At 37.5% G+C, this 13,325-nt stretch overlaps 1 protein-coding gene across 9 annotated transcripts in view; it reads left to right on the top strand.

The window, feature by feature from the left end:
• LOC131683643 (protein bride of sevenless) overlaps nucleotides 1-13,325 on the top strand; it is a 43,283-nt gene that overhangs the window by 23,985 nt on the left and 5,973 nt on the right. For all 9 annotated transcript variants that reach the window (XM_058965778.1, XM_058965779.1, XM_058965786.1 and 6 more), the window contains 2 exons: nucleotides 6,208-6,852; nucleotides 6,919-7,014. In XM_058965778.1, coding sequence (XP_058821761.1) covers nucleotides 6,208-6,852; nucleotides 6,919-7,014 — 741 coding nt within the window. The remainder of the gene's footprint in view (nucleotides 1-6,207; nucleotides 6,853-6,918; nucleotides 7,015-13,325) is intronic.

The raw sequence follows: 13,325 nt of genomic DNA, 5'->3' as shown, positions 1-13,325 counted from the left end.
CATTTATGTGATAAGCATTTAAATCGTTTTAAACGCTATTTGAAGGCTTTTGGCAAAATATATGGCTACATCACAGCTGTGACAGAAAAATGTTTCTTTACTGCAGTTGTGCATTCAGAATGCTGCTCACCGGCAAGAAGTTTTAAACAGTTTTTTGAATGCCGATTAACAACAATTATGCATAATGAATGCTAATCTACTGCATGAAGCATCTGAAATGCAAATTATATGCTTCCTTTCTGCATACACTAATGCTTACTGGTTACGTTATTGTCATATTATAAAAGAAATTATAAAAAGCCTCTGTTAGACTAATTTTTTTTCTGGAAATTCAATAATTTATCAAACTTACATGAATTTTAAGCATTTTCGAAAAATCAAGATTTTTATCAAACTTTACCGATGTTTATTCGCTGCGTTCACTACACTACAGGCTAATAATTAACCGGCTGCTACTGGCGACGAGCGGGGTCTTTCAACTGGCCAGGTCAACAACGGCCGTGTTCTTCTTTGGTCGTATCTTCGTTGTTTGCTCCGGCAGCGGTCCTTGTCTTTAATTTAGGGAGGTAAGCTTGGCTCCTTTGTTGGAACCTCCCAGCGACGGTGGTGATAAATCGCCGGTCTACTCACTGTAAACGATTCCGTAAGTTACCGCAGTGAGCTTCACAGGGGGAACCTTTGTCCGCCCTGCTTACTCCTTGACTATTAGCTATAGAGGAGAATTAAGTTCGTTTGATTTATCCTCTATAGCGAGAACGGTCGATGTTCGGTTCTTTGGGTTTTAGTCGGGGGCACGAGAAGGCTCCTTTGCGGTTAGCTGTCGCACTTCGGCTAACCAACACCACTTACACGAGTACCCGAACCACGGGCCGGTACTTTCCGGCGGGGATTTTCACCGTCGCACACGCATACTGCACCGTACTGGTTATGGTGGCGGGAAAGTGTCCCGAAAAAAAACTGATCGGGTGTCTGTTCGATGCCGTGGTCCGTCACTATCTGTCTCAACTACGATGGCCGCCTTTCGCCTGACACCCACCGTTTTGCGAATTTAGCAAACGTTTCGACAGTAAGGGAGAATTATGGCCTAACTAACCCTATGTTACTTATTCACAAACATAAAAAAATATCTAACCTATCTGCACGAACAAAACTTTGGTTGGAAATATTGTGCTGCCACCTGGCTGAAGATAGTGATAGATCTACATAGGAATTATGTATATCATCAGAAACATCTATTAATTTGATATAAGGTTGTTGCACTTTATAGAATTGTTGTCTGGTTTTTCGTTGTCACAAGATAGTACAACTTGTTTACCCAAGAAATTGAGATCTTTGTCATAAGATAGCACAACAGCTACGAATTGCTGATCAAATGGATCTGGTTGCAAGCAAAGTTCCATTTGCGGGCCAACTTTTTGGTGCAATTGACGTAGACACAGAGATGATTATCAGAGAGGCGTGGGCGCATCGTAGTTGATAAATCGAGTGCCTTGTACTCAGCGCACCTGGGTTCGAGTCCCGACCCCGCACATAGGGTTAGAAATTTTTCATAAGAGATTGTTATAACCCGAAGAGGCGAATGACCTTAAGGTTAAAACCTCTATAATCGAAAAAAAATGAATATCAGAGCTTCTTCTCAGTTTAATCGTCTTTTAAGCCGGGATCTGACGGATCCCTTTCAGTGCCTCTGAAAAGGCACTTTGATGTTTTGATGAATCCGCTTGTTTGCATCTTTCGAGGATCAATTACCGGTGGCATTTTTTCATCTTGCTGGACATCCACAAACATGTTTCCAATCTGTATCAAATACAAATAAATTCATTCGTTATAGAGAGTATTGAAAATCGCACTTGTCTGCCGCTTTCGATAAGCTGAATCACGCTATTACGAAAATGAATAGATTTGGATTCAAATATAGTGTCTTCAATAGTTTCGATCCTACCTTACAAACCACGATAAAGTGATTTTAGCTGGAGACTGTCAGGCACCAACATTCACTTCTACGTCAAGAATATCTCAAGGAAACCGTTTGGGTCCGTTGATCTTTCTGCTGTTCAATGGTGTGCATCGTATGCTGAAGATTTCGCGTCTGTTGTTCGCGGATGATCTTTAAATGTTTCAATTAAAAATTGTAGATTTCTCCAATATCAACTTCGGGATTTTGTTGATTGGTCTAGTGCGAACCGCATTTGTGTAGTTTTCTTCGAGTACCGTCTACTGGAAGTAGTACTAGAACGAGTCGGTCATATAAGGATCTAGGCAGTCTTCCAATGAACATCGACAATTTTGTACCTGTGTACAAAATTTCGTGCACGCGTTCAACCTCAAACATGCTTCGTCCCGATGTACAGGTTCGCCTCGAACATCGAACCCAAGCGAACGGTGTACAAACTCTAGTTCAAACATCCGAGTACGCACGCTGCGTGCGTACACGAGACCTATTTGCACAAGGCAAAAAGAGTCAACAGATTGAGAAAGAGAAGTCGGTTCCGACAGCATGATGTAACAAGTTACTTTACGCTTGTCCGGACATGCCGTAGACTCAGGTGATTCGCATTTCTAATGCCAAAAGACCCTGACTCCTACGGTAGCAGACAAAAAGTAAGTCGCCGGTGAGCTCTAAGCTTGCATATAAGATCCTTCCACGCTTTTCTAAACATTCTCCCTTCAACTCCTTGCTCTCCCTTGAGTACTATGGCTCTAAATATTGAAAAATATACTTCACCTTCCAGTCCCTTGCTAATTCAATGCCGTAACAACTGTTGACAAATTGACTCAATAGGTCGTTAACAAAAATGGTTAACAAAAAAAATGGTAAAAATGAGAAAGATAAAATTAGTGCATCGATCCTACGTGTATGCACACCGTGTACGTACATGGGGCTCGGTTGTACATGCGACATGTGCACGTGCTTAGGTACGAAATAACGTGTTTGAGTTCGTACACGAAGTGTGGGTATAATATGAGCACAAAACTAGAGCGAAAATTGTGTGAGATGTGCCTATGGGAAGACTGGATCTAGGAGTGACTACAATGACGGGATTCAGAGAATAAATTCTATACAACGTCGCATTTCATGTTTCGCGATTCTTGGAGTGCTATTGAGAGATCCTGTCAGACTCCCTAGTTAAAGAAACCGGTATCAACTGATTCAACAGGAACCCTTGTATGTTCGAAGGAACACAGCAAGGGCATTGCTCATTACTGATATTCTGCAAGGTCCTCTTGATTTGTTCAGCTATTTTGGAACAAATCAACATAAACCTCACACCTCGACTATTGTGCAACAAAAGTATGCTCTGATTACCATTTCGATACACGAGCTATAATAGTCTTCACTAGCCTACAAAGGGTCGTTTCGTCTATGTTTTCGATTTCAACGTGTGTCGCTAGAATCTGCGTTGACGGTTCTTTAGAATTTACTATTATCTACTATCAACGGGAATTGATTATAAATTTAATGTTTGTTGAACTGTGTGTGTTTTTTATAGTAAGGTTAAAAAAGCTTCAAAAACCTGGCCTGTGGTGTATTTGGCACTGTGTGGGACTCACGTTCGTGCCTAACCACTAAAAACATTTCTTACTTTTTATTCCCTTCTTCCCCACGGAACTACGTTATCGTATTACTTCGTGGGGGGGGGGGGGGGGGTGTCGTTGTGCTTTCGTCGCACCTCTTTCTTCTGCTCTATCTCAGAGCCTCGCTTGGTTCATGGAGTGGCTCGACCAGGAGCGGATCCAGAAAAAAATTTCGGAGGGGGCCGAAATTTCGATTTTGAAATGTTCATTGTAAAATAAGTAATATGTAATACCCTCATTTAATTAAAATCAGCTTTGGTGAACGAATCTGATTTGGAATGTTTTAGAATTTAGAATGAATTTAAAATAAAAACTACTTTAAAAATTTCTCATGAAGTTAAAAAATTTCGGGGGGGGGGTCCGGACCCCCAAGAGCCCCTCCCCTTTGGATCCGCCACTGGGCTCGACCCATGAGCTTTGATTTAACTCTCGACTCTTCTCTTTCTTGTTGTCTCCATCTATCTACGTCGCCGTTTAGCTCTCGTCCCCGGTTTAGGTGCTGATTCTTTGAGCCATTTAGTTCGTGTTTCCGTGAGTCATTCAGCTCCCGGCCTTATCACGATCTACTTGGATAGTCCCCAACGATGAACTCACACTCCTCCGACCGATAGTTCCCCGACGGAGGAATTCCCCCCGACACCGATACCCGCTTCCTTGAGCCATTTAGCTCTCAGCTTTATCGAGATGAACTAGGATATTATCCTACTCCGACTGAGAGTTCCCCGGCAATGGAATTTCTCTCTGTGCCGGTGTTTGTCTCGTAAGCCAATTAGCTCCCCTTTTCGTCACGATTCTGTCGGGTAGTCTACGGCGAATCTACCCTACCGTGAATTCCCCGGCGGTAGATTGCTTCCGACCCGATGTACCTTTCTGTGAGTCATTTAGCTCCCCGTTTCGTCGACTCGGTCTAGTCCCCGGCGGTGGAGCTAGCCTACTCAACGGGCCAGCCAGTAGGTGCTGTTAACCATCCTAATCCCACTGGCCGGTAGGGGTATTATGAAAATATTTCTGCATATGGTCTCGTTTCCTTATGCAAACAACTTGATTTCGGGATGTAGGAGGTGTTAGCTCTGCCGATTTTCCAATGACCCATTTCAGAATGACAGAGATCTAGTGGTACATTCCGAGGCAAGCCCCGCTCAACTATAATACGTGTATCAAATTTATACCAGTATTATTATTAAACTGTCGATTTCTTGCCACGAATAAGTGCGCATGGAATTGACGCGTATTTAGTGTATCATTCATTTGAATAGAAAAACTAGACAAACAGGATGGATCTCACCAACATGTTAGGACACGCCTGTTTCACTGACTTGGGCACCATGTCGCACCCTCCGGCCGTCTCTTCTGGATAATCCGCTGGAGGAACGAAAGCATGCAACCACATTTGAATCATGGCAATCTCTTCATTCTTCATCTCCGCCTCTGAGCCAGACCGGAGGAAAACGCAGCTGCGATTCAGTGTGGCTCCGGAACAGCTCGAGGAGCCAACACTTTTGACTGCTAGACCAACCTACTGTGCTTTAAAATGCCTGTTACTATAACTATAACTGTTACTATAAACCATCTCGGAAATAAATAGAATCCAAGCTCATGTTAAAAGTACAGTACAGCAACTCTAAAAATAATTCCAATTTCGAAAACTCGTCGAAGTTGTATTTTTTTTATTAATCGTTATGAGCTAAAAAAATCTTCAAGAAATTCGATCGACGAACAAATATTTCAACACTTGTGAAATTTTTTTTCCTATGTATTCCGATATAAAAATCTGTAGTATTTAAAACAGAAGTTTGGACGTTCAAGGTAAGGGAACTTACTGTATCAGCGTAATTAGTGGTGGTAATATTTATGTTTTCATAAGTCTTTCATTTGCGAGAACTGTGAGCACTAGAATTAAATACAAGTGACTTGACCTCGGCTGGGACTCGTCATGACAAATCCAATAATAAGATGCCTCCAACTCAAGGTGTCGAGCACTTTTTTACGATCTCTGTGAGTCCGATTATCTGAGTATGTACGCGAGCATCGCACAATTAATTTCATTATTCTTCTTAGTAGAACCCGAGATATTTGTGCTAACTTGAATGTTTCAGCAGTTGGGAATCACATACATAATCAAGCAAATGGTTTTGTTACTAGCAATTGGTTTCATGAATCAAAAACACCATCAAACAGACGAGAAGTCTGATGGACGAAAATGAAAGCGGATGGTATACAGTCGTGATTCGCTGGTTGGGCCACACCTCTGTACAACTAACGAATTTGATTCGTTAGTTGGACCGACTGACGGATGTCAAAAACTCTCCAAAGGAGACGTTAGTAGTGTAATTGCATCTATTCACATCTCTAATAATTGTCAGATTGACTGTCAAAGCGAATTTGACATAAGATTTTGACATTCAGATGCTTTTCAGTTGGACAATGGTCCAACTAGCGGAGGTCCAACTAAAAAGCGGTCCAGTTAAAAAATGTCCAACCAGCGGATCACGACTGTACAATCTTGATATCTCATCGAAAAGTGGGGTAATTCGCACTATACTATACGAATACATTGTTAGGAAGCAAGCCGATCGCCCTTGACTCAAAAACGATTCATTCTAACTATAGATTACATCTTTCTACTTCCAGGCGGATTCCTGTTGCTTTGCTGTGTCCTCTGTGTCAACTGTGACGAAGCCATACCGTTTCCAAGCTCGACACCAATAGATGTAGAGGTTACAGCGGAACTAGCACCCACCACGGAAAGTATCCACACAACGAAAGTGATAGAGGAAATAACTGATAATAGTATTACAACAATTAGCCCTACACGGGGTCAGCATAGGAAGGATTTTGATCTACTCGCGACTACGGTCGATGACATTGACGAGTTGTTCGAATCCAAAACGGCTACACAGACTCAGATCGAAAATGGCAGTGGAGGTCTTACGGAACTGGTTACAGTTAAAAAAGATACGTTGCTAAATTGTTCCAGCAATTCTTTCAATAGAACCATCATTGACTTGTCTGTCGGGGGAGACTACCGGCACATAAGTCCTCGAGCTCACACGCGTCGTAATCATGAAGAGCCAATTTCAGAGGACGATCGCGTTGCAGGAGAAACGGAACGCGATAACGACACCTCCCTAACGGCTGGCCTCGACAATTTAATTTATTCTCTCGAGGGAGACTACACAGTTTCATTGATTACCGACCAAGACGATTTCGGCGCCAATCTTTTTATTGTGGATCGCATCAACGAGCTTCAATTGATAAATGATAATGGCACTTTGGGTGACTGCAAATCACGTCTGAAGCCAAAATGTGAGCGTCGTTATAATATTTATTGTTGTATTTTAGGAATGCGTATTGTGATTGTACAAAACAGATCCAACGTTCAGCGTCGGCTGGAGGAGGAGGTTCGATATTTGGGGGAGTGTGTGCCTCAATCCATTGGTAAGCCAAATTGGAACTTCTACAACAGATATTGAAGGGTTCGCAAAATTTTCGCTTCTGATTAATTCTTTTTAGTTATAATTCATCTCATTTCTAGTTTGTGCTTTCGAAAGAGACACTGTATCGCTATACTTATTCCACTGGTTGCGATAGGTTGACGCTTCTACCAGGAAGGTTTATTAGTGTCAGTAGGATAATTTTGCTCGTTTTTTGTTTTCTCATATATGAAATTTATAGATTTGGGTGTTCAGCTCAAATGGTGACTTTACAGGATGAAATACCTATTATTAATATTTAAACTTTGTTAAAGTCTATTATAAATGGTAGAAAATCTCTTTCTACTCTTGGCAAATATGCTTGTATTGTTGCAGAAAAGTGAGGTTTTATAGCTTATTCGGAGCGACATATATCAGATTTACAATCCTGGTAGCTTGCGTAGCTTGTGTACTATCGAATTAATAATTCTGAGTGATCAAAATTTCTTGAATATGTGTAAATTGGTAAATTGAAATTACACAATTTTTTTATTTGTCCTTTGTGTTTAACAATGTCGCATGTTTTTATGTATAGATTATCAATGCAGAGGGAAATCAAGAATCAGGAAACAGTAGCGACTGGCTCAAATGACACGTTCCTTATGTTGATCGGATATTTGTGCCTTGCTTTGATATGTCCTTTCATCATTTTCTTGATGGGATAAGGAAAACAACGACACAGAGAACATACACAATACCGAATATTCTTCACTTCCAAGCGAACAAAAAACATTTCTCGATGAGCAGAATAATAACAATTTGCCCCACCGGGCAAAATGCCCCTCTTCTATTCATAGGACTCCTGAATTATCTGTACAGTAAAAATGACTGATAACAGTATCATTTAATGAAATCGACGTACTAAGTTAGTTTAGTATTTTTAATATGCTGTAAAATAATAAAATACCAAGTAAAATACACAAAAGTTTCAAAAGAGCTATTTTGATGTAATTTCCCAATATTTTCCTATAAGTATTTCAGCTTACTTGAAAGAGATGAATCTGACAGAACTATTTCGAGTAGCTTATTCGAATATTAAAGTTCCTATCTTAGTTTTTCGCATGGCTTAAAACTATGTGTGCATGTAAAATTATGCATGTCTTCACAATAGCTCAAAATGCCCCACTAAGTTCTGGGTATACTGATAATATAAATTCTTAAATATAATGAAATCGATCATAAAATGCACGAATTCATTCGTCGTTTTCTGTAACGAAGTATTTTCGTGCATTCTAAATAGTAGGTTTCGTTCATTTCATGAAGAAGAATGGCCGCTTGCCGAACGAAATCTTTCGTAAATTTTACACGTTTAATGTACACTGCACGAATGTTATCGTTGATAACGACATTATTTTTCGTGAATGAAACGAAATGTTTTGTTTATTTTAATAAACGTTTGTGTATATTACGAACGATTTCGTTGGTCGCACGAATTCATTTCGTTTATCTTAGAAAAGTGTTCGTATTTATTATCCTCTTATTGTTTTCAGTTGATCTTTTGGGAGCGATTTTTCAACTAACTAAAAGGATCGATCTGGCAAAATCGATTTTAATTCAAGCTGCTCCCTTCTATTGATGACTAAAAAGATTGTGGTGTGAAGTAATGGCCGCTTGATGAACGGAAGTTTTCGTAAATATTACATATTCAGTGTACATTACATGAATGTTATTGTTGAAAACGGCATTATTATTCGGGAATAAAACGAAATGTTTCGTTTATTTTAATAATCGGTTGTATATATTACAAACGATTTCGTTGGTCGCACGAATTCATTTTGTGCATCTTAGAAAAGTTTTCGTACTATTAGCCTCTTATTGTTTTCAGTCGATCATTTGGGATCGATGTTTGACTACATCGATTTTTTTTATTTAAATAAATCGATATGGCCAAATCGATTTTACTGTGGTACGAAGAAATGGCCGCTTGATGAACGAAAATTTTGGTGAATTTTACTTATTTAGTTTACATTGCACGAATGTAATCGTTGATAACGACATTATTTTTCGTGAACGAAACGAAATGTTTCGTGTATTTTAATAATCGTTTTTGTATATTACAAACGGTTTCGTTTGTCGCATTCGATCTTTTAGGATCAATGTTTGACAGCACCGATTTTTTATTAATTAAAAAGATCGATCTGGCAAATTCGATTCTATTTTAACTTGCTCATCATTATTAAGGACTAGAAAGATTGTGGTGTGAAGAAATGGACGCTTGATGAACAAAAATTTTAGTAACTTTTACTTATCTAGTGTACATGGCACGAATGTTATCGTTGATAACGACATTATTTTTCGTGAATGAAATGAAATCATTCGTTTATTTCAATAAATGTTTGTGTATATTATGAACGACTTCGTTGGTCGCACGAATTCATTTTGTTCATCTTAGAAACATTTTATTATTTATTTATTATCTCCTAATTTTTCATTCGATCTTTTGGGATCGATGTTTGACAACACCGATTTTTTTTAGTTAAAAAACAGATCTGGCAAAACCGATTTTATTGTGATATGAAGAAATGGTCGCTTGATGAACGACAGTTTTCGTGAATTTTACTTATTTAGTGTACATTGCACGAATGTTGTCGTTGAAAACGGCATTAATTTTCGTGAGTGAAACGAAATGTTTTGTTAATTTTAATAAACGTCTATGTATATTACGAACAATCTCGTTGGTCGCACGAATTCATTTCGTTCATCTAAGAGAAGTTTTCGTATTTAATAGCATATTCTTTTACATTGCTCCGACAGAGAAAAACTCAAAATTGTTCATGCAAAACCATCGAGCGATGGCTCAACTGAATCCGTACTGCTCCGGATTCTGGATCAACTAGAAGTGGAAGAGGTTTAGAAAATCTTCCTGAAACCGGCGGATACGGATACGGCTACTAAATAGTCAGACCGAGACCGTCGTGAACATCAACAATTATCTGCCGTATAGCAACAATGACTCCATATTGAAGCTCTGTTGACGTTGACGGTTCGACGAATGGTGCTCGTAAATATTATAAAGATATTCGTATATAGCAGCGAACAATACGTTTGCCGAACGAAGCTGTTTCGTAATAAGCCAACGAAAGTCGTTTCGTGGTTTTCACGAAAAACTCGTAATAAAAAATAAATGTGTTTCAATAGAACTACGAACGATTCATAATATGTACGAAAAATTCGTATATTTTATGAAAATTATATGTACGAAACTAATGCATAGCGATTTACGAATATATTCTATCAGTGTAGTATGTCCCATTATTAGCACAACTACAATGTAACTGTTTTGTATTTTGTATATCAGTAACACTGACTTTTATAAAGTAAATCAAGGTTTCATACATTGTGTGACCTTTTTCAGCATGATAAAAAAATCAATAATTCGATTGGGGCATATAACCCCTATTGTTGCGAGGTATACTCACTGATCGCTGTGGGGCATATCGTCTTCTTGTCGTGGGGCATATTACACTGAAACCGGGTGTATTTTACTCTGGATTACTGAAAAAAACTAGAATTTATGCATCTTTGAAAAATGTCAAATAATACTAGTATAAGGATGTTTTTAATAAAAATTGAAACGGGAACTAATATCTACGAATGTAGCAGTAAATTAGAGTAGTTGGTATCGAGATCATAGAGTCGACCGTTGAAATATAGCTAGTTTTGAACAAGGGGTGCATATTAGACCTGTTTATCCTATATCAACATCCTGAGGGGATATTGAGATAATAGAACGATAACACCCTCGAATAGATATTACCATTCTAAACCATTTCGGGTTATAAACTTTTGTCGTGACTTTCCGGAAGCCATGGTTCGCCAGAAATTCCAGTGATTGGTCGTCGATACTGCAAAAAATGCTGCTTTATTGTCTCTGTAATCGACTTGGTTCGACTGTCAGCGAACAAGGGTTATGGAAATCTAGCTTCATCAAAACATCAGAACTTTTAATACATTCCTGGGGATTCTAGGGAATATAAAGGGAAGGCTATTGATTCGACAATACAACGGAAGTTCCTTGTTCTTCAATTTAGTTCCTTCAATTTCTGTTTCAATCGCATACAGCTTTGTTCGTTATCCCGAGAGACCCAAACACTACCATACCTTAAATGAACTTACTGAAACTGAGGATGAAAGAGCTAGGAGGGATAAGATCTTTTAACAGGTCATCCTTCAGCGCAATTGAAAAGTAACCTCGCTCCAGCACCTTTTTTTATTCATTTCGTTAATTTGATAGGCACAAATGCGTTAACTTGGCGGTGCCAAATTCTTTTGTTTTTACATTTTGGATATCTTAAAACTTACAAGGAGGTTACAATGTTTAAATATTTCTTTTTTATAAAAGCGAAGAATTTTACAGCTATCTTAAGATTAGATATAAGATTCTATATACAAGAGAGAGGCAAAAGATTTATTTTATGAAAAATTTTAAAACAAGGGATTCAGTTTGATTTACAATAGGGGGAGTAATAGTTTTTTACGAAATCTTTTACAGTTATCTTAAAACTAACAATATAGTTTGGTACACAAAAGGGAGAACAAATATTTACGAGAAATTTCACAGATATCTTAAAACTAGGGATATAATTCTATTTACAAGATGGAGGACAATAGTTTCAATTAAGAGTAAAAATTACAGCTATCTTCAAACTACGAATACAGAATACAAATTCGACTTTTTTAACGAAGATTTATGCTTGGACAAGATATTCAGGGGGGGCTTATTTCCACATCAGTGTAGCTGCAGTTGTATCAAGGACAGGGGGAAAGGCGAAGATGGTATTCTTCGGACACGCGGAGAATCCTTTAAAACTCATCGGACCTCGAGTCGCTCTCGCTTCAGTTTCCTTCTATGCAGGCGTAGTGGTAAGGGCGACGGCGGTAACATAGTGGCAATCTAGAGCTGATCGGTTCCACAAGGCAAGAGGAAATTTCTAAAAACGAGAAATAAAAGAGAGGGGCTAAATTGGGATATTTGTCGTTTTTATGAAAGTATTAGCTAGTACCAATCGCGCGTTGCTGCGACTTTCACCGAAATAGGAGGAAAACACAATTTGTTCCGAAGCGCCATCTGGCGGGCAGATAACCCCCAACCAATAGCACACAAATACACTCCATAACAAATGCCTACTATGTATATTTTTTAACGGTAATCGGTCAAGCCGTTTGGGAGTCCATAAATCATACATACAAACAGTGACTTTTATATATATATATATATATATATATATATATATATATATATATATATATATATATATATATATATACATATATATATATATATATATATATATATATATATATATATATATATATATATATATATATATATATATATATATATATATATATATATATATATATATATATATACATATATATATATATATATATATATATATATATATATATATATATATATATATATATATATATATATATATATATATATATATATATATATATATATATATATATATATATATATATATATATATATATATATATATATATATATATATATATATATATATATATATATATATATATATATATATATATATATATATATATATATATATATATATATATATATATTAGGGTGGGACAAAAAATAGATTCCAGCTCCGAGCAACTTTTTAAGTACCATTTGGGTCCTAGAACATCTGTGCAAATTCTTAGCTTGATCCCTGAAACTATATTTTCGCGCCCACTGTTTAAAGTTTACATGGGATTTTATATGGGAAAATTAACTTTCACAAAATAATTCCTCCAGGAGTCGCCCATTGCTTCCTAAAAATAAACCGTTATGTGGCTTTTGTAGGAAATTTAACAAAGAAACAAAGTCTCGAACACTACGAAACGATCTGACGCTTGAGAAAAAAGTTATTAAGCTGAAACCAATTGATGCTCTGACGATTGATAAAATATTCATTTTTTCTAGCACCACTGTTGTTGGTTGTCCAATTATATGCAATTTTGTGTTGATCTTCTCTTAATGTGTCTAAATCATTTATCTATATTGTTTGGCCACTTCGCAAGAGTTTTGAGGGATAAATTGAGGCTTCTTTTGTACATAATAAGAGAAAGTTAAAGATTTTGTATATAATTCGACCGTCAGCAGCAGTGATGCTATGAAAAGTGAAATTTTCATCAATCTTCACGGCATCAATCGGTTTTTGCTTAATAACTTTTTCCACAAGCATCAGATCGTTTCGTGGTCTTCTAGACTTTGTTTCCTTGACAAATTTCCTATAAAAATCAGACATCTATTTA

The sequence above is a fragment of the Topomyia yanbarensis genome, chromosome 2, assembly GCF_030247195.1.
Source record: "Topomyia yanbarensis strain Yona2022 chromosome 2, ASM3024719v1, whole genome shotgun sequence".
NCBI lineage: Eukaryota > Metazoa > Arthropoda > Insecta > Diptera > Culicidae > Topomyia > Topomyia yanbarensis.
This window is presented reverse-complemented; position numbering and strand designations above follow the sequence as displayed.